Source organism: Columba livia, chromosome 6 (assembly GCF_036013475.1).
Source record: "Columba livia isolate bColLiv1 breed racing homer chromosome 6, bColLiv1.pat.W.v2, whole genome shotgun sequence".
NCBI classification, from domain to species: domain Eukaryota; kingdom Metazoa; phylum Chordata; class Aves; order Columbiformes; family Columbidae; genus Columba; species Columba livia.
In genome coordinates, this window is record NC_088607.1 from 14012947 (window position 1) to 14032875 (window position 19929).

Genomic DNA, 19929 nt, shown 5'->3' on the forward strand with positions numbered 1-19929 from the left:
GTTTGTTCATCCCATCTGTTTGAAATTTCTCTTACCTATTTATTTGAAAGCACCTTCCTGCACAGGCCACAGCTTTATTTTTTTGGCTTGCAGAGAGGAAAAGACTTTAAAAGGAAAGCAAAATATTTTTTTTTCTCCTTTTTCCCAAGCAAAAGCTTCTAGCAGGAATTAAGATGCATTTGTCAGGTCAACACCTCCTACAATTAGGAATAACCCAGAAAGCTTCAGTCCTATTCTGATGCAACTAATACACACATTACACCGGAGAGGTAGAAAGGCTCATGTCTCTGCTGAGCCTGTGGTCCTGTGGACGGAGAGAAGCCAATGGAAAACTCTGAAGCGCAGCACCAACAGGTGCTTTCAAATATATTTTAAGACCCTGAAACTATTTATGAGTTAGAAGATCAAAGTGTCAATCAAAATAACTGGAACACGAGCACAGAGCTGAGGTCAGCTGGCTGAGCCTATGAATGGAGCTAAAACGCCTTGTTTATCTCAGCACGTGTGCGCACACTAAGCCTGAAAGATACGGGCGACCTACCCGAGCAGCCCACCCGCTCCTCACTGTCAAACCAGCTGAAAAAGCACAGAGAAGACACGGCCAAGTAACGGGCGCGGATTCCCGTCAGCGGTTCTCACTATAATGGACAGATGAGTGGAAAAAGCAAGAAAGAAAACAACCTTGCTTGGCACCGTGCCCACACACACATCCCAGTGCAGTGGGGAGAAGAGGCCAGGGGCACATACCAGCCGCATAGCAGCTTTCTGGCCCAGGGAATGGGCAGATCTGGCAGATGCCTGAACACAGGCCACTCTGTCCCAAATGCACCTTCCCAAACCCCTTTGCAAGCAGGAACCCGAGAAGACCTCCCTGCAGAGCAACCTTGCCTTCCCAGCCAGCTCGGCACAGGAAGGCAGATGCTCACCGCCACCGAGCAGCACCCCTGCACCCCCGCCACAGGCACGAGCCCACCTTTCTTGAACTCCTCCAGCATGGCATCGAGCTTAGTGTCATTGAAGACAAAGTGCAGCGGATGGTTGTAGAAGCGGGTGATGGTCTTGAGAGGAGTGCAGTCATCAGGGTCCACAAAAGCCAGGTCCTTAACGAAGAGCAGGTCCACAATGTTGGAGCGGTCACCCTCGAAAACGGGGATGCGGGTATAACCGCTCTCCATGATCTCAGACATAGTGTTAAAGTCAAGCACAGCCTCAGCAGCGATCATGAAGCAGTCTCGGAGGGGAGTCATCACGTCCTCCACAGTCTTGGTGCGCAGCTCCAGGGCCCCTTGGATAATGTTGAGCTCCTCCTTAACTAGATCATTATAAGGGTCGGTGACCCGCAGCATCTCCAACAACTTCTCACGGTTATAGACCGTGCCGATCTCCTGACCCAGGACACAGTCCAGCAACTTGCTGACGGGATAGGAGGCCGGGAAGGTCATCATCATGAAAAACTTGGTGAGGAAGATGGTGTTGGCGCCCACGGCCAGGCCGTGCCGAGAGCAAATGGCCTGCGGCACGATCTCGCCGAAGATGACGATACCGATGGTGGAGACCACCACGGCCACCAGCCCAGAGCCGGCAATGTCGTCCAGCAGGATGGTAAGAGTAGTGTTGACCAGGACGTTGCCCAACAGGAGGGAGCAGAGCAGGTAGTTGCCCTGGCGCCGCACAGGCTCGATGCGCTTGGCATAGTTCTTCTCTTTGTCCGTGCCACAGTTCTGCACGATGCGCAGCTCCATGGGGTCCAGGGCCATGAGGCCCAGGTTGAGGCCGCTGAACATGCCCGAGAGACAGAGGAGGAGCGAGATGAAGATGACCTGCAGCCAGAAGGGCAGCAGGAACTTCTTCTCCTCGCCCACGATCATCTTGGTGTCCTCGCCGTCATGGTAGATCCAGGTGGTCTCACCCCAGGGCGGGGGCCCGGCCGGCCCCTCGGCACCCTCGAGCCCCCCGGCAGCCCCGGGCCCCAGGGCAGCGGCGGCGGGGGCCGAGACGGAGGTGCACAGGTAGTAGGACTTGCTCTTCTCCGTCTTGCGCAGGGGCTTGATCTCGATCTCGATGATGCCCGAGGTGCGGCGGTTGAGCACGATGTGCGGCAGGATGATGATGTCCGAGGTGCGGATGCCGCAGCGCTGCGGGGCGCCGCCGCCCGCCACCCCGCCGCCGCTCCCGCCGCGCCCCGCCGCTGCCCGCCCGCCCCGCCGCCGCTCGTGCTCCGTGAAGGCGATGCGCGACCACGTCTCGTTGTTGATGTTCTGCCCGTAGACCCGCAGCTTCACCCGCGTCCGCTCGCTCACCCGCAGCGCGCCCCCCTCCATGAAGGAGACGTCGTCCGTGTCCTCCAGCCGCAGGCCGATGATCACCGTCTCCTCTGCCGCCGCCGAGGGAGGGACGACGGCGGCGGCGGGCGGCGCGGCAGCGGTGGCGGCCGGGGGCCGCCGGCCCAGGCAGCCGCCGAGCAGGAGCAGCAGCAGCAGCAGCACCCGCGCCCCCCGGCCGCCCCCCGCCATGTTCCCACCGGGCAGCGCGGCCATCTTTAGTCAGGGCTCGGCGCCGCCGCAGCCCCGCATCGCCGCGAGGCGCCTGCGGCGTGCCCCGGCTCCCCCGGCGGCGGTGGCGGCGGGCACGGCGCGGCGGCGGGCGAGGCGGCGGGCACGGCTGCCCGCGAGACCCGACAGGGGGCGAATGCCGGGCCGGGCCGAGCGCCGCCTCAAGCCGCTGCCCGCTCCGCCCCTCCCCGCCCGCCTCGGGGGCGGGCCCGTCGCCCCGCGCCGCCAATCAGCGCCCGCCCCTCCGCCCGTGGCGGCCCGGCCCCGCCCCGCCGCCTGCCACCGCCTCCCCAGCCCGGGGGGCGCGTGACTCTGGTGTGTACGCCAGGCGGGCGGGGGCGGGGCCGGCACCGCGGCCACGTCCAATGGCGGCGGGGCTCAGGGCTAGCGGGGCGGAGCCTCGGAGGGGCGCGACCAATGGGGGCGCGGTGCGGCCGGCGGGCCGGGGCCGGCGTGTGCGGCGCTCGGCGGGGCGGCTTGCGAGTCCCCGGGCGATGGGGCGGTCGGGACGGCCGGGACAGATGAGACAGCTCTTCTCGCCGCCCCAGTCCGGCCCTCTGCAGCTCATGAACTCGCCGTGCCGGACGGCTCGCCCCCCGCAGCGGCCCCGGTGCGCTGCCCCACCTTCCCCCGCCGCACCGGTCGGTGGTCGCGGAGCGCCTCCTGGTGGCGCCGCTCGGTGGAGCCCGGCCCGGCGGGGCGCATCCCCTTGCCCGCCCGCCGGTGCCCTTCCGCCGGCAGCGGCCCGGAGGGCTCCTCGGGGCGGGCTGCCCCGTGCTCGGGGCCGCGTCCTCGGCACCAGGTCTGCTGGCGGCCGGGGCGGCGGCGCTCCCTGCTCTGCCCCGAGCTGCTGTCGGTGCGGCACAGTGCAGCCATTAAAGATTCAACCGTCGCACTGCAGCCGCCGGGCACCCGCCACCGCGACGGGCACCCTGCCCTGGCATTTGTTCGGCTTTGTCGTTGCTGTGAGCGAAATTGAACATTAGATATTAAACATTAAATATTAAACACGGACGAGCCGCGCTCCTCTCTCTCATCTCCACCTTTTGCTCAGCTGCTCTGAGCACCTCCAGCCTCATCAAATTAGACAAACCCCATGCCGAGACTTGGCTTGCGCAGAGCTGGAGGCTTTAGAGCTCCTACTGGGGATGTTCAAAACCTCCTCAGGCTCTCTGCTCTGCTCCGCTCAGCTGGACCTTAGCGCGTGGATGCATGAAGGGCTGATAGGCCCCAATTTGGGAAAAGACCTGAAACTTAATTGTGTGTTTGTGGCCCACTACCCCAAGAGCCAGGTATTTCCAAGATCGCAGCTGCTGTGCCACAATCCCAGCTGGGGTGGTAACTGCCCCACAGCGCAACCATCATCGCTCCACTTTTAATCAGTCATGAACAACATACAGCACAGGGCACACTTTAGCATCCCAGACAGCCAGAGATGAAGAGCTGTGGGAGCATCCAGTTTGGCTCATGGTGGCCGAGACAGCATTTTGCATTCAAGGTGACCCTTTAGAGGAGGTAAACCAGCCTCCCTTCCATTTCAGTTATCAGAAAACAGAAGAGTAGAGGATTGAGCAGGACAACTCAATATGGCAGGGAGCAGAGCAGAGCATAGTGCTCCAGGGGCTGTATCACAAATCTTTCCTGTCCCAAACCTCATGCAGCTTATCTTGGGGCAGTTCTGCAGGTCTGCTCCCCCAAGGAGCTGAGCCACAGCAACTGCTTGCTAACCACGATGACTCAAAACTTGGGGATCACCTCCCATTCACCCCAGGATGAATCAGAGCAGCAGGTCGTATGGCTTGCCCTGCCCTCACCACGTCTGCTCTGCCTGCAGAGGCAGGACACCAATACTGTACAGCTTCACACCAGAAGAAGGGGCTTTGACACCTCTCTATGATCCCCAAAACACCCAGACCAGGGTGTTGGACAGATTGTTTGGGGGTTCTTCACACAAGACAGGGCTGCAGGAGTACCTCTTGTCATGGCTTAGGGGCTGAGAAGCCCCAGGCTGTGCACACAGCAAAGCCAGGCAGACCAGACACCCCTACATGCATATCCTCGAGAGGACCCCTACTCTAATGCTTGAAAATCAAAGTCAAGGGTAAGGAAAAGTCCTCTCAGCTGCTTCCTCCCCAAAATGCTGAGAATTCAGAAAAAAATAGTGCTATGCAAATGCAGTGGCATTTAGCTGTGGCCTTTTTCTGTATGCATGCGGGAGGGGAGACCTCGCTGTGGCACCTCTCTCCCCAGGCGAGCTGAAAAGCTGCAGCGGGGACTCATGCCTTTTTAATGAAGGGGTTTGCAGGTAGGACCCCCCCACCCCATCTGCTCTTCCGTTCACACTGGGAAGGCTCTCTTTGATAGAAGGAGCTAATTGCCACAGACTTCCCAGGATGGGCTGTTTGGGGACTTTGAGAATGACTTTGTCAGTAATCACAGAAGAGGGCTATGCAGGGAGAAAATAAACAGCATCTTACTTCCTTCAGTGAAGTTCTTCTATACCTTTCAGAGTTCCTCCCACCTGCCAAGTCACAGCCATGCCTGAGGCTGGTCTGCCGGGGAGCCTCACCTGAAGCCAGCAAACACATGCCCTCTGACTCCAGGTAACACCAAGGATAGCTTGCTTAATCATGGTATAACTCTAAATCAAATAGCTTACAAATATTTTTATACTCAATAGGCCAAACTCATAGTCTCGTCCAAAGCCAAAAGGACAGGCTGGCAAGCTGACTTTCCCAGGAAAACACATTTATGGTCACTGTTTTTAAGTTTAATCTCTACATTGTGAATTATTTCCCTCCCTATTTTTCTGATGGCAGAGGGCAGGTTAAGCAGCCTGGGCACTTAGGAAATCCTTCAAAATCCTGGAATTATTTTTACAATCCTCATTTTTTTTTTGTAGTGGTCCAAATTTTGTCAGGAATTAACACTGGAGGCCCAGTGAGTGCTTTGTCCTGATACAGTTCTGTTGGGAGCCACGTTTACCAGATATTTGAAAGCTTCATTTACAAGTAGAAACCATATTGTATCTCTCTTGAGGCAGATGGCAAACTGCCTTTTCTAGCCCTTTCACCCAAGACAAGGTATTCTGCAGCTTTGTTTCCAACAGAGAACATGAAGAGCTATTGAACCTCTCAGCCTTTCATACCTGTTTCTGGATTCCGTGTCTCTGTCTGTCAGTCGGGCATTACCTGACTACTCACAATTCTTGTTCCAGATGTTCTGGAAATGCCTCCTTACCACCTGGACCCTCCTCAGCCACTACTACTGCTACTCCAGAGAATCAGAGAATCCTTGGCATTTGTCCACATTTCTTTTCAAACCCAAATATTGTAATTTTTGCTCTTTTTCTTCCCCCATGCCACAGCAAGATGCTGTTTAAGTAGCAGAGATGCAAAATTTGGTTCCTTCTGGAGAATCAGTGTGTGAGGAGAGGTGGAAGGAGTCCCTCATCTCTAAGCTCAGCTGCTCCCCCAGGGGGTCGGGTGCTGCTGCTGTTCAGCAGCTTCCAGCCTTCCCCAAAGAGCCTCTGCGGCCCGGGTGCGTGGGATTCGCAGAGGGCAGCAGGAGCACAGCCCATCACCTCTCACCACAGCCTCAAAGCCCTTGCTCCTCACTCCTCGCCTGCTGTGGGATGCAGCCAGACAGGTTTCTACTTTTCCAAAATCGCTGCATTTCCCTGCAATAGCCTGCAGGTGCGACGCTTGCCGGGGACTCGGGGCTTTCCCGCTAGATGGAGTGCGGGCGAAAACAGAAACCTCAGCAGCGTTGCCCGGGGAAAGGGAGAGAAACTCCGGTCTCCTGGAACGGGCTGTGGGGCTGCAAGTGGGGAGCTGCATGCGGGGCATTCCCTGTCCTAAATACAAATAACAGAGACATCCCTCTGCAACTCATGTGCCATCGTGAGTTCTTCACGGAAAATCTGTCCTGGCCAAGCCCCCAGGAGGTGACCAGTCCTTCTTGCTCACGGCCCTGGAGAGATGCTCGTTTGCAGCTGCCTTGATGAGCTGCTCAGCCCACCACTGGGAGCTTGCACGGACCTTGCCTGGCAGATGCTCACGGCTCCCTGCATGGGGAGCGTTAGCATGGGGAGATCAAAAGAAGGAAAAAAGCAACCGGGCTGCTTCTTGCTGTGCTTTCTGCTTCTCAGAGGCATTTGCACCTCAGCTGCAGGATCCCGAAGACCTCAGACAGGAGCTGAGCTCTCGCAGGGGTGTGCAGGCTACAGGGTCAGGCTCTGTGTGATGCCAGGGCCTCCTTTAGCACCCTGCTCTGCCAAGACACGGTCTGCAAACATCACCGCTTTGCTCCGTGGGCTCAACACCAGTACAGAGCTGCTACCAAACCCACACCAGCCCTGCTGTCCAACACAAGGGGACCCACAACCCGTTTCCCACAGAGACCATCCCCATCTGCATGTCCAAGCCATGTGGCTGCTGCCAACCCCATAGTGAGGGGACCCACAGGACAGCTGCCCATCCTCACCACAATGGTGCACAACCTGCTCCACCATCACCAGCACAAAAGCACAGCACCACGCAGGCCCTGGCTGTGAGCACACGGCCTTTGAGCTCAGCCATTTATTTGCTCTCCAGTGGATGCCACACGCTGCTGGGGCTGCATCCTCCTGCCCTGCTGGCACGAGCTGGTGTGGGGGCATCACCTGCCACTCAGCAGCACCCCGGGGGACCACAGGTGCCACCAGGACAGGAGGCAGGACCTGGGGCCGCCAGCCGCTCCAGCAGCTGGAAGGGATTGCAAATCTTCTCCTGGAGGGCAGAAAACAACATGAGGTAGGATCAGGCTGGAGGGAAGCATGAGACACCTCAGGAAAGCTGCCAGCAGGGCAGTCCAAGTAGATTCCCCCATAGCTAATTTGAGGGCAGCCCCGCATGTCACTCCAGTTCTTTTCTCTGCTGCAAGGAGGACACCAAAAGCTTGTCTAGGACTTTGGCTCTGCTTTTATCTGAGAAATGCCTCCTGCTTGGACAGGGACCCAAGAACATTTCCCCTCCCCAAGTACAAGGTTGTGTTTCAGGGACACGCAGCTGCATTGGCGTTATCTCCCTCATGTACCGATGGTGCCCACTTCTTAACCTCTCCTGGCCCATCTGCAGGCTGGAAGGACCACCAAGGGGAGGAGAAGAGAGAGGCTTCCAGCAGATAGCAGTGCTTTGGGCTGTGGGTCAGGGCTGGCAGCCAGGGCCAAGCTCATATCAGCAGCTAGGAGGTGCTGGGAGAGCAATGGGGAGGAAGAAGCTGCAGGGACAGGCCATAATGCCCCTGCAGCAGGCTCTCCCCAGTCATCTCCTGAAGGAACAATGTCTCCCCTTGGGAGACTTCAAGCAGGTCCAGCTGTCAGCCTCAGCACCCCCCAGGGACATGCTGGGGGTCACAAGGGGCTCTCACAGCTGGTGGTTAGAGCAGACCCCCCACTTTGGAGGGCTCCAGCCTGTGCTGGGGTGCAGCTGCCCTAACTCAGGCACCAGACACCACCCTCAGTGCCCTGTGGGCTTCTGCCTGTTCCAGAAGGACTCGGGTCTCTTGGTATCATGTCAAAGTTCTTCTGATACCCCAGGGCACCTTTGATGCCATGGGACACCCACAGCTCCATCCCTGAACCTATCAATGGAGCTGCCTGCTACCAACCTTCATGCCCTTGCGACAGCAGCCCTGGGGTGCAGCAGTATTGGCCTCACTGGCTCGGATCAGGAACTCCTCTGCAAACCTGGAGCTCCGCAAGATCGCAGCCATCTCAGCATCCACGTCCACTACCTCTCCTTCCTGGGGACAAGGGAACCATCACAGGGCTGGGGTCCAGGATACATGGCCCAGGGGACCCCAGCCACCTAGCCAGACAATGAGAAAGGGTGAAAGCAGGGGCACAGCCTGGCCCTAAACCTTGAGACAGACCCACAATGATGAAGCAGCTGGCTCCAGATGCCCATGAGAAGGCACCCGCTCCTACCTTCACCCCAATGTGGTGCACTGGTCTGGCTCCCTTCCCCAACCCTGTTTGCACCTCTCCTGGTTTACAAAGCCCCTCTGCTCCCACCCACCATCCCCTCTAGCAAAGTTTACCCCCAAAATCACAGAGGACGCTGCTTCATCAGCTTTGCCCCAGCCCCATCCCTGCAGACCAGGACTGCTTGGCATCCTGGGGAGCCCCAGCGTGCCTCCCCGCACCTTGAAGGTGAAGTTGGCATCGAACACCAGCTCTTGCTCGTGCCCCACGATCCCGCCATTGTAGATGACCTGTCCTGGCCCAGCCCGGCTGCTTTCTGGCACCTTGAACAGGCGGAAAGTTGCAGAGACAAAACGGCAGTTGCCTGTAAGGGAGAAGTTGATGGGTTGGACACTGAGGAGCCAGACTGGGAAATAGCAGACCTGGAATCCCAGCATAGCTCCCCATGGCCATCTGGAGCCAACGATCCCTGGTTGGACCCTCACCAATGATGCTCTCCAGCTCCTTGTTGCTGATGGTGATGGGGCTGGCGGTGACCAGGCATGGGGGGCTGAACCCCACTTCCTCAGCAATGTTGTACAGGTCTTTCCAGTACAGAGCTCCTGCCAGGCACTCCCCTGGCACAAGGCAAGGACACAGGTGATGGAGGCAAAGGTCCAGCCCCACCATCCCAGGCAACTCCCACCACAGAGCCCTACGCACCCCACAGCACCCTGTGCTTCCGGACAGCTTCGCTCAGGTGCTGGCTGGCATAGACATCACTGAAGTACATCTCTCCCCCGGACTGGAAGGCAGCAAAGAGTGAAGGGAGACCCCAAGAAGCAACTGGACAAAAGGGGCAGAGAGAACAAGGCATTCCTCAAAGCTACCCCTCTGCTGCAGGACTCTCCAGGAAGGTCCCCTCCCTTGGCCCCATCCTGCATCCCCATCTGGCCAGGTCCCATTTGCCGCATCCCAGTGGCAGCCCAGCAGCAAGGCTCTCCACACGGGCATTGGCCTTGGCATTACCTTCAGCACACGGTAGGCCTCCCGAAGCACAGCCCTCTTGTCAGGAGCAAGGTTGATCACACAGTTGGAGCTGGAGAGGAGGAGACTGAGGCTCATTTTCACCCTCTCACACATTCAGCACTACTGGCTTCTGCACATCAGCTGGCTTCTGCACATTCAATTGTTTCATGCAGGATTTGGAGATGCCAGTTTGACCATGAAGAGGGCAATTTCTATATTGCCAGTCTCTATCACAGACTCTGCCTTGGGATTTTCCCTTTCCTAACATGCTCCTGAAGTGGGTGACCCTGTGGCATGCAGACCTCAGACCCCAGCCTGTGGCCTCAGGCAGCAGCAGGACCAGGAGTGGCAGTGCCCTGTGCGGTACCTACATGACAATATCGTAGCTCTCATCAGCCAGCCCAATATCACCCAGCTTCTCCATGTAGCCCTGGAGGAACTCCACGTTTGGCTTTTGGTAGCCAAACTTGTCCATGTGGTAGGCGATGTGCTTCTTTGCCACCTCAACCTGGGAGGAGGAAGTGAACAATGGTGGGGGGATGCTTAGGGGATGAGGGGAAGCCCCGGCCCCATAACATACCTGGCTCTCGGTCATGTCTATCCCAGTGACATGGCCCTGCTCTCCAACCAGCTGGCTCAGCAGGTAGCAGTCTCTGCCGCTGCCGCTGCCCAGGTCCAGGATCCGGCATGACGCCAGGCACTCGGGGACCACCAGACCGCAGCCATAGTACCTGGGGGGATGCCGAGCTGAGCTGGGCAGAGATGCCCCTAGGTGTGGCAGTTCAGGGGGCTGCAGCCCATGGGGAGGCAGCAGCGGAGAGGGACTGCAGGGTTTACCTGGCCACCACCTCCTCGTGGACACGCTCCAAAGCATCTCTCACCACCTTGAGAGGAGGCCTGGATGAGGTGACACACGCGTTGGTTTTCAGGTCCTCCGACTTCTGCAGCTCTTTGCCATAGTAATCCTGAGATGGAAGGACAGAACTCACCAAACTACAGCAAGCTGTGCCCTTGGAGCTCCTAATGTGCCAAAATGTGGGGGCCATATCTGCACCCAGCTTGTACACACCCCCAGTGTCCTCCAGCACTGGCACTCTTGTTTGCACCCAGCTAAAAGTTAGGCTGACGTCAAACAGACCTTTGGCCCCATCTTCTCCGGCTCCCCTTGCTTGTATGCACAGACCTGTTTGATCACTAGGGGGGGTTGATTTAATTCCCATTTGCAGTAACTTCGCAGGCTGCAACCACCATTTCCCCAGCTGAGAGGGCCACAGGGAATGAGGTCAGGGAAATGTGGGGTTCCTCAGCACCCCCGTCCCTGCGGGAAACGGGAGCAAAGCAGCCAGCTGCATCTGACGTTTTCATCTGGGTCCCGAAGTTTGTTCCCAAAATGGGCTTGGTCCTGCGACAGCAGCAGGCTCCCAGCACAGCCTGGGCTCGGTGCCCCCGCCCGCCGCCCCGTCCCGCCCCTCACCTGCACCTGCCGGTGGATCTGCTCTCCGCAGGGGGCGGCCATTGCAACGGGAACGCGGGGCTGGTGCCTGACACCACAGCGATGGGCACCGCCCCAGGCCCTTCCAAGAGCCCTGGACCCTCTTCACTTCCCCCGAACACAGGAGCACTTTTTGTACCCCACCCCACGCGGCTGTACGCAGGGAGATCCCCCCAAACTTGCAGCCTAGTGGGATGCTTCTGCTTCTGACAACATCCCCCCTCCCCAAAACCCTCAGTCCCAGCTGTCCTAGAGAGATCAGCCCTCAGAAACTTCCCCGTACAACAACGAGCCCTCGGCCCCAGGGATCCCCCCAGTATTTCCCCCCAGCACCCCGCCGCCGCAGCGACCCCGGCTGTCTCACTGCCCGCAGCTGCCCCGCCTCGGCCGGACTCCGCCCAGCCTGAGCCCCGCTCCGCCCCGGTACCCGGCACCGCCCCGGGCTTGCCTTCCGCCCCGCCACCGGCTCTCGCCCGCCCGGAGCCCGGGCGCACGGCCCCGCTCCCGCGGAGGTCCCGCTGCTGCCGCCCACAGCCTCTGCCTGCAGCGAAGGCTTCTGCCTGCACCCACGGGCTTTGCCCACACACACCCCCAAAATCCCACCCCGCAGCCTCCCCGCAGCAGTGCTGTATCCCCATGGCACTGCCCTGTCCTGCTCACCTCAAACATGCAGAGACCCGAGTTTAATGCCGCAGAGCTGCTCCAGCCCCTGCAAAGGACAGCACCTTTGAGGGGACAAGCCCCCCACGGCAAGGACACTGCATCTGCAAAGAAACCCCCACGGTGGGGGATCCTAGGGGACACCCACTGTCACAAACAGGCTTGCATGTGCACAGGAACCACCCGTGACAGCATCCACCACAGTCTCCACTGCAGTTTAGTGGTTTTCAGCACAACTTTTATTCTCAGTGAGTCACAGCTTACCCAGAAGCTCAGGCAAAACCCTCATTCCCCAAGTCCATCTGCAAAGCTGGGGATCAGGACCCTTGCACAGCCCCTGGGCTAACAGCGGCACCTTCATGGGGACGCAGGAGCTGTGGCGGCACCAGGTGAAGGCCAATCAGGCAGAGGAACTGGAGGGGATGGTGAAATCCAGCCCAGGAGAAGTTTCTGCAGCCCAGGAGCCAAACCCCAGCAGCAGTCCAACAAGAGCATGGCAGGCTGATGCCTGCTTTCAGCCTGCCACCTTCTATCAGCTGATGAAAAGCACACTTGGGCAAACGAGTGCTCCCCGTGCACTCCAAGTGCCGCAGATAAGTGACTTACCAAAAACCAGACACAGTATTTATAGCCTGGGCCTGATGTTGCTACCCAGAATGTGAACAGAAGCCCAGTCACCAGCCTGCTAACGCAGAGCAGCGCAGAACTGAGCACACCAGCTCCTGGTAGTCTCCTGCCTTCTTCTCAGACAGGCTTTTGGATACCCTCCCAACCAGATGCACACACCACAGCCAAGGCTGCTACATCAACAGCGGGAGCAGCAGCCCAGGATGAGGAGTGCAGTTGAAGGCCGAAGGCAGTGCAGATGGGCTGGCAAGGGTATGACGTTCCAAACTCTGGCAGAGTGGAAAATAAGATAACCTCTGAGCAGGATGCTGGCCAAACCATGTCCAGCTGGACCAGTGACAGAGGTGTGTGCCCAGATTCCCACTTTCAGAAATTCTGGCCTGGAACCGGCACCTCAGTCTACACTGAAGCATCTCTCTTGCCCAGCCAGGCACTTAGAACTCCCACTGATTAACACGCCCTAAATAAATTGCACTCTGTGTCTAAATGCAGACCAGTGTCAAACTGTAGGCACCTGTATTTAAAAGCCACAGCTCTATTTGACGCATTTCTTGCCAGGGGTGCTGGTGTGGGCTGAGCACCTCACACTAAATGGGGAGCAAGTGGACACAGGAATTGTTGTGGGGAGTGAAGTTTCAGGTCAGTTTGTTTGTTAGGTGCTGGCGAGCAGGAGAGCATTCTGGAGCAGAGACGTGGATGGGGACACGCAAGAGGGGCCCACGTGCTCGGGAACATGAACTCTGCACATATCCCAGCTGACATCCAGCACCATCCGGACACAGGTCTGAACCCCAGGCTCAGGTGAAAGGATGCTTGGCTGCCCTCAGGACCAGTCAAGATGTCCACATGCCTTCGGCTGCACTTCATTTCAGCAAGTGCCTCAGCTGGTCCTGCAGGTTTGAGGACTGCTCAACGCTGGGGACCAAGCAAGAAGATGTTCGCAGTGAGATCTGCTCCCCAGACTGCACTGTGCTGCCTGTACCCACCCAAGGGACCGGAACAGCTCTAGCGCTGACACTAAAGCAAAGAGAAACCCCAAGCTTCCCAAATCCACCTCCATGTCCCCACAAGGCAAACCTCACTTTGCGCACCACTGCCCCCATCTCCTGTCATAAATGACCTCACAGGCTCTATCAATCACATTAACGAAACAAACAGAAGTTTTGGTATAAATCACCCCTTCACTCAAATTCCCGTCTCTTCACAGCACTGAAACACTATCCTACTGGACCAACATCTGTTTCAAAGACAGCTGCAAAAGCCTTCTCACTGTTTTCCCTCACTGTAATCCACCACTCTTTCCTTTCCATCAACCCCTACGTATATCTCCCAGGTCCTCCTGGCATGCACTCAGCTGGGTACTCACTTCTTCTGAATTGCTTCCTGCCTAGACGAGAAAATGAGACAAAAAGAGCATTAGCAAAACAAAATATTAGCCACAGGATTCATGCTACATTGAAGAAAAGGAACTTGATCAAGGGCTCAGGAGGCCAAAGCCCCTGTGTGTTTCTGGTTAAGTCCTGAGAGGACAGCAGTGGCACTGGCTTCTCCCTCTTAGCCCTGGATGCATCCACACTCTCACAGGAGATGCAGGGCATGGCAAACAGGAGGCAAAAATCTCAGCTTCCACCCTAAAACAGTCTATGCTGTACCAGCAGAGCTAGAAAGGGCTAGAAGATCCCAGCTCCAAGGTCTGCTCAGCTTTGAGGAGCCGGGCAAGAGGGATTAGCCTGAGTGGGTTCCATGTAAAGTCTTTAAGTAGAACAGAAAAGGATCAAGGGACCCACTCAGCTCCCCAGACAGAATGTGGTACCCCTTACTTACTGGTACTGTAGATGAGTGGTTATTATGGCCATCTTCCTTAAACTCTGTGGAAAACAAGACAAAGAAAAAATGTCTGACAGGAGCGGTTCAGCAGAGTCACAGGGCAAGCTGTCCCAATGCCCCAGGGAGTTCCTACAGCATGGCCATCACTGTATCACTGCACTGCCTCCAAAACATCTCCAGCAGTATCTGTCAGTGGTGGCAAGCTCCCCTCTTCTTTCCCAGTGACAGGCACAGACACTAAGCACTTTGTTCCAGCCTATGGTCCCTTGAACTTTCTGGTAGAGGTGGCACAGCTTAAGGGCTGGGCTGTGCTGCAGGTCACTGGAAGACCAGCAGAACATGTAGGTTTGAAGAAGCATTTGATCACTCTAGCCACCAGCCCCACTTCCTGAACTCACGTATTTCATTTCAGGGCTCCAGTACCATGTCTATATCCCCCTTCTTAAAACCCTCCTCTCTTCCTACCCACTAGAAACACTATTGCTCTAGGAGAAAAACACAGCTTACATCTTCCGAGTGCAGGATGGCATCTTCTTGCATCACCATGTTTCTAGCAGCTTGACTCAGGAGCTAAAAGACAAATGCACAGGCCAGACCAAGAGGCAGCAGCCCTGTGTTCCCCAAGACACTCGTGAGGGCTGCCCAGTTGCCCCACACGTGCAGCTGACAGTCCAGGGGCCCAGCTGACACGGTGAGAGGCTTGAGGGGAGCATCGCGGGGCTGTGCCCATGCCTCAGGGCACACGGGCTCAGGGACGGACCGAGGCCTCGCTCCAGCCCGTCACTTTGGAGAGGCGTAATGCGGTAGACGCAGCCTCCCGCCTCCCTGGCGCTGCCGGGGCGCACCCGGAGCCCGGCAGTGCTGCCACCCCAGCCCTAAGAGCCCTACGGCCGTGCCCCGCTGTCCCCGAGATGTCGCGGCCCAGGGATGTCAACTGGCACTACAATTCCCAGCGCCCCGGCCCCGCAGCCGGCGGGTCTCGGTCAGGCCGCAGCTCCCCGCCTGCTCGGCGCCCCGCCGGACGCTGCTCCAGGGGCAGCCGGGCCGGGCCGGGCCGAGCCGAGCCGAGCCGAGCCGAGCCGAGCCCAGCCGGGCCCCGGCCTCTCCCCGTAGGCCTCGCGGCCGTGTGGTTGTCCGGGCGGCGGCGCCCGCCGCTCACCTCGGCGCTGCGGGAGCCCTTTAGCACCTGCTTGGTGAGGGCGATCACGTCGGTGCCGCAGCTCGTCACCTTCTCGGTCAGGAGCCCCTTTACCGAGTGCCCGAAGCGCGCCTGGGCATCCGCCGCACTGCCCGCCGCCATCTTACCCGGCCCCGCCCGCCGGGACCGCTACGGCGAGCGCCGGGGGCCAGAGGAGTCGGGAAGGCGCAACACTCGCGGGCGGGCAGGGGTGTCTCCGCGGAGAAGCCGGCCCCGCACAGCCACCCCGGGACACCTCGAACGTGGACATCGCCCCCGGCACGGACACCCTGAGGCTGCCCAGCGCTACCCAGTGCTGCTCGGGGATCACCAGTGCTGACCCGCACTTCCCAGTGCTGCCCAGGGCCAGCTAACCAGGGCTAACCAGAGCTTCTCAGCAACTGTCCAGTGCTGCTCATCACCGCACATCACCTCCCGGGCATGTCGAGGGGCTCCCAGGCTGAGGACGGACCCCAGTGTCCCCCCAGCTGCACTCATGGCACCTAGGGGAGACCCTGAGGGACACTCAGTAATCCCCGCACCCCTTACGTGCTGCGGAACGCCGGGGACAAAGCGCCGAGGGCAGACCCGGCCCTGGGTGTCCCCTGGCCCGCAGCCCGCTGAACACAGATCCCACGCGGCCCCCCGGCACGGCCATGGCCCCGCTGCCCTCGCCCCACGCCGGGTGCCCAGCTGCGGAGCTGGCTGCGGTCCCAGAGCCCGGTTCCCCCCTCCTCGTCCCCCGATAAGGAGCCGAGCCCTCCTCGCGGTCAAGGCGATGGCCCCACAGCCGGTATAAAGCGCCCTGGCTGCCGCAGCCCCGCCGCCGGCCCCGCCATGCTGCTGCTGGCCGCCCTGCTGCTGGCCCTGGCCGGGCTCTGTGCCTGGGGGCTGGCCCGCCAGCAAGCCGCTCTGGGGACCGGGACAGGTTTGGGGCGTCCGCGGAGCCTGCCGGCCCTGCCGCTGGTGGGGAGCTTGCTGCAGCTGGCCGGGCACCCCCAGCTCCACCTGCGGCTCTGGCACCTACAGGGACGCTATGGCAGCCTCTACGCCCTCTGGATGGGCTCCCACTACGTGGTGGTGGTGAACAGCTACCGGCACGCCAGGGAGGTGCTGCTGAAGAAGGGAAAGGCTTTCGCTGGGCGGCCCCGCACCGTGAGTTGGCAGCAGGTTTTGGAGGGTCCCCTCGCGCTGCGCCGTGGGGTGAGGCAGGGGGTGCCTCCAAGAAAGGCACCAACACCCAGCAGGGTCTGTCTCCTCTCCCCATCCCGCCTGCAGCGAAATGATGGGGGGCAGCCCCTCTCTGCTCTGCTCCCTGGGCAAAATCTGGCACATCCTCCACCTTGAGGGTGCCCGTTCCTCACTGGGGCTGGCTGCATCTTGGGACATGGGGACAGGGGTTCCGGTACCACCAGGCTCCCTGCACCCCTTAAGTGTCCTGGGTATCCAGCCCCTAACCCTGGTGTCTGTCCCCACACCTCTCCTTGGAAGAGGGAAAGCAGAGCTCATGGCCCACACTTTGCCTGCCAGCGCCAGTCACCAGCTGCCACCAGATCATCCTTGGGATGAGACCCCCAGCATCAGCCCTCACTGACACATGGCCCCTGTGGGGCTGCCCTGCAGTGGGGTGACCCCAGGGCTGCCTGTCCCACAGGTGACCACAGACCTGCTGTCCCGGGGAGGCAAGGACATCGCCTTCGCCAGCTACGGCCCCCTCTGGAAGTTCCAGCGCAAACTGGTGCATGCTGCCCTCTCCATGTTCGGGGAGGGCTCACTCGCCCTGGAGAGGATCAGTAAGTGCCCCCTGCCAACCCCCAAGCTCTCTCCTAGCTCTGTGTCCCTCCCATGCTTGATCCAGCTGCTTTCCCTGTGCCCTGATCCCCTGGGAACCAGAGGGTGACTCAGTGGCTCAGCCCAATCCCCTCAGCATCACCCCAGTTTGCCTAGTGGGGGCTCGATCTTGCTCTCTCCACCCCCCGTACTTTACTAACACCTCTTCCTGTGCATTTTCTGCCCTGAGATTTGTCTCCCCTCGCTCACAGCTGGGGAAACTGAGGCACAGAGCCAGCTCCCAGCCCTTCAGACTCCCTGCTGCAGCCAGGAGGAGTGTCCAGCCCCACACAGAGACTTCCCTTCACGTCTCTGTCCTCTCTGCTCTTCCCCATCACCTAGCATTGTCCCTTCTGATCATCCCAGCCCCTCGGGGCTCAGCCCTGGTTGGGGAGTGCTCTCTGAGGGCTGTATATTGTGAATGAGTGGGGATCCCTCCTTGCTTCCCCCTCCACCCCCTTGGCTTCACCATCACTCCCTCACTTGCCTCTCCCACCCCAGTCTGCCGGGAGGCTGCATCCCTGTGCGAGACGCTCAGCGCTGCACAGGATACGGCCCTGGACGTGGCCCCCGAGCTCACACGGGCTGTCACCAACGTGGTCTGCTCCCTCTGCTTCAACTCCTCGTATCGGCGCGGGGACCCTGAGTTCGAAGCCATGCTGGAGTACAGCCAGGGCATTGTGGACACCGTGGCCAAGGAGAGCTTGGTGGACATCTTCCCGTGGCTCCAGGTGAGCAGAGACATGGGCGCTGCCTGTTCCTGTCACCTCAGAAAAGAGGAAGGAGCTGGGATTTGTCCTGCAGGAGGGACATACCTGAGCCTCCTAGGGTTAGGAGGGTCCCTGCCACAGTGTCCTGCAAGAGCCAATACCTTGGTGGGCACAGAGCGACTGCCTGAGGGCCCTTGGATGCTGGGCTGAGCTGGAACCCCTTTCTGTAATGGGGCTTTTCTCCCCCAGATCTTCCCCAACAAGGACCTGGCCCTGCTGAAGAGATGCCTCAAGGTCCGGGACCAGCTGCTCCAGCAGAAGTTCATTGAACACAAGGTGACAACAGGGCCAGGACAGGGAGATGCTCAGGAGCATCTGGGTGCTGGAGCTGGGGTGGGGGGAACTGTGCCCAGGACAGCCTGGCTTATGCATGTCACCTGGCAGGAAGCCTTCTGTGGGGACGCCGTGAGGGACCTCATGGATGCCCTCCTGCAAGTGAGGCTCAGTGCTGAGAACAGCAGCCCCCCAACACCAGGGCTGGAGCTGACAGACGATCACCTACTCATGACAGTGGGAGACATCTTTGGAGCTGGCGTGGAGACCACCACGACTGTGCTCAAATGGGCTGTGCTCTACCTGCTCCACTACCCTGAGGTAGGGTCTGGACCCCATAGTGGGGGTCCTTGAGCTCCCTCCGACACCAGGAACGTCTTGAGGGGCTTTGGGGAAGGCAGGTGCCAAAAAATATGTCAGGCTTTGGGAATATGTGTGATCAGGCTGTGGGCATTTTACTTCTGCCCTGCACAAGCTACCAGGAGATGCTGGTGATGCTGGATGTGCTCCACTGCTATGGGGAGCCCCCATGCACAGGACACCCCTCTCCCCAGGCTCCTGTCCCAGCCCTTGCTCCGCTCCCAGGTCCAGAGCAAGATCCAGGAGGAGATGGACCAGAAAATTGGCTTGGAGCGTCACCCCCACCTCAGTGACCGCCCACTGCTGCCCTACCTGGAGGCCACCATCAGTGAAGTGCTGCGCATCCGTCCCGTGTCCCCCCTGCTCATCCCACACGTGTCCCTTGCTGACACCAGGTGAGACCCCCCAGGGCGCAGCTGGGATGCAGGCAGAGACCATGGGATGGAGCAACCGTCTCACTCCGTGTTTGCCTTGCAGCATCGGGGAATACTCCATCCCCAAGGGTGCCAGGGTCGTCATCAACCTCTGGTCTGTGCACCACGATGAGAAGGAGTGGGACAAGCCTGAGGAGTTCAACCCTGGTGGGCTCGGTGCTCCCCATCCTCCCTGGGGGGCAGGGGATGGTGGGGTGGGCGCAGCAGGAGCAGCTGAGCCCGGAGGAGGTTGGTGGTGGGAGGTCGGATCCTGCTCCGTCCTGGCTGTGGTATTGACCCTCTTGCAGCTCACGGGAGGGACACACATGATTAGCTCTGGCAGGTCTCAGGCAGAAGGGACTGATCGCTGCCAATGACACCCCTTCCCCTTTCAGGTCGCTTCCTGGATGAGCGGGGCCAGCACATCCACTCACCCTCGCCCAGTTACCTGCCCTTTGGGGCCGGAATCCGTGTCTGCCTGGGTGAAGTCCTGGCCAAGATGGAGCTCTTCCTCTTCCTGGCCTGGGTGCTGCAGAGGTTCACGCTCGAGTGCCCCCAGGACCAGCCCCTCCCCTCGCTGGAGGGCAAGTTTGGCGTCGTGCTGCAGGTGCAGAAGTTTCGGGTGAAGGCCAGGCTGCGGGACGCCTGGCAAGCGGCTTCGTGATGGGGATGAGCCCTGGACCCCAGGCAGCAGTTAGGTGGAATGGGACCACAGAAGCAATGACCTGCCTGCTGCATGGATGTGTGGTTGTCCGGATAAAGCTGTTCCCAACACAGCATGGCTCTGGCTATTTTTTGGGAAGGTGATGCAGAGCAGGGGGAGGTGGGAGGGTGCCTGAGATATATGGTGCCCCCCACAATGTGAGCACGGGGCTGAGCTGGGAGGCTGTGGCCCCTCTACGGGGTGCTAACACAAACATCCCCATTGCCCCCCAGAGATGTGGGGTGGGAGGCTGGTCCAGAGACAACCATGAG

The 19929-nt window shown here is 59.4% G+C and overlaps 4 protein-coding genes across 6 annotated transcripts in view; 1 reads left to right on the top strand and 3 right to left on the bottom strand.

Moving 5' to 3' along the window:
• Nucleotides 1-2674, bottom strand: part of CNNM2 (cyclin and CBS domain divalent metal cation transport mediator 2) — a 121486-nt gene extending 118812 nt beyond the window's left edge. For all 3 annotated transcript variants that reach the window (XR_010473461.1, XM_065067128.1, XM_021295875.2), the window contains exon 1: nucleotides 974-2674. Coding sequence is in view for 2 of the 3 variants with exons in the window: in XM_065067128.1 (XP_064923200.1) it covers nucleotides 974-2537 (1564 nt within the window). In the remaining variant the exon portion in view is untranslated. The remainder of the gene's footprint in view (nucleotides 1-973) is intronic.
• A 4424-nt stretch (nucleotides 2675-7098) lies between these two features.
• AS3MT (arsenite methyltransferase) lies at nucleotides 7099-11418 on the bottom strand. The gene is made up of 10 exons (XM_005508534.3): nucleotides 11000-11418; nucleotides 10363-10490; nucleotides 10106-10256; nucleotides 9897-10033; nucleotides 9526-9595; nucleotides 9220-9301; nucleotides 9003-9134; nucleotides 8739-8881; nucleotides 8202-8336; nucleotides 7099-7321 (listed from the first exon to the last, which is right to left on the bottom strand). The coding sequence occupies exons 1-10, from the start codon at nucleotides 11039-11041 to the stop codon at nucleotides 7223-7225; spliced, it is 1119 nt and encodes a 372-aa protein (XP_005508591.2). The 5' UTR covers nucleotides 11042-11418; the 3' UTR covers nucleotides 7099-7222.
• Nucleotides 11419-11893: 475 nt separating this feature from the next.
• On the bottom strand, nucleotides 11894-15505 carry BORCS7 (BLOC-1 related complex subunit 7). Its single transcript, XM_065067141.1, has 5 exons — nucleotides 15291-15505; nucleotides 14639-14701; nucleotides 14129-14172; nucleotides 13671-13691; nucleotides 11894-13219 (listed from the first exon to the last, which is right to left on the bottom strand). The coding sequence occupies exons 1-5, from the start codon at nucleotides 15429-15431 to the stop codon at nucleotides 13168-13170; spliced, it is 321 nt and encodes a 106-aa protein (XP_064923213.1). The 5' UTR covers nucleotides 15432-15505; the 3' UTR covers nucleotides 11894-13167.
• A 549-nt stretch (nucleotides 15506-16054) lies between these two features.
• LOC102093575 (steroid 17-alpha-hydroxylase/17,20 lyase) lies at nucleotides 16055-19728 on the top strand. The gene is made up of 8 exons (XM_013369032.3): nucleotides 16055-16463; nucleotides 16963-17101; nucleotides 17640-17869; nucleotides 18098-18184; nucleotides 18293-18502; nucleotides 18767-18936; nucleotides 19019-19122; nucleotides 19350-19728. Exons 1-8 carry the CDS (start codon nucleotides 16146-16148, stop codon nucleotides 19616-19618), a joined length of 1527 nt encoding a protein of 508 aa, XP_013224486.2. The 5' UTR covers nucleotides 16055-16145; the 3' UTR covers nucleotides 19619-19728.
• The last annotated feature ends 201 nt before the right edge of the window (nucleotides 19729-19929 follow it).

What these genes read in the sequence shown, in the direction of transcription:
- BORCS7 (XM_065067141.1), bottom strand. Translation starts at nt 15,431, where the DNA reads ATGGCGGCGGGCAGTGCGGCGGATGCCCAGGCGCGCTTCGGGCACTCG. An exon ending in AGGGCTCCCGCAGCGCCGAG is followed by an intron (nt 14,702 to 15,290) that starts GTGAGCGGCGGG and finishes TTTGTCTTTTAG; the next exon opens with CTCCTGAGTCAAGCTGCTAG. An exon ending in CAGGAAGCAATTCAGAAGAA is followed by an intron (nt 13,220 to 13,670) that starts GTGAGTACCCAG and finishes CTTGGTCCCCAG; the next exon opens with CGTTGAGCAGTCCTCAAACC.
- AS3MT (XM_005508534.3), bottom strand. Translation starts at nt 11,041, where the DNA reads ATGGCCGCCCCCTGCGGAGAGCAGATCCACCGGCAGGTGCAG. An exon ending in GAAGCACAGGGTGCTGTGGG is followed by an intron (nt 9,135 to 9,219) that starts GTGCGTAGGGCT and finishes GCCTTGTGCCAG; the next exon opens with GGGAGTGCCTGGCAGGAGCT. An exon ending in GGAGCTGGAGAGCATCATTG is followed by an intron (nt 8,882 to 9,002) that starts GTGAGGGTCCAA and finishes TCTCCCTTACAG; the next exon opens with GCAACTGCCGTTTTGTCTCT.
- LOC102093575 (XM_013369032.3), top strand. Translation starts at nt 16,146, where the DNA reads ATGCTGCTGCTGGCCGCCCTGCTGCTGGCCCTGGCCGGGCTCTGTGCC. An exon ending in TCGCTGGGCGGCCCCGCACC is followed by an intron (nt 16,464 to 16,962) that starts GTGAGTTGGCAG and finishes CCTGTCCCACAG; the next exon opens with GTGACCACAGACCTGCTGTC. An exon ending in ACATCTTCCCGTGGCTCCAG is followed by an intron (nt 17,870 to 18,097) that starts GTGAGCAGAGAC and finishes TTTCTCCCCCAG; the next exon opens with ATCTTCCCCAACAAGGACCT.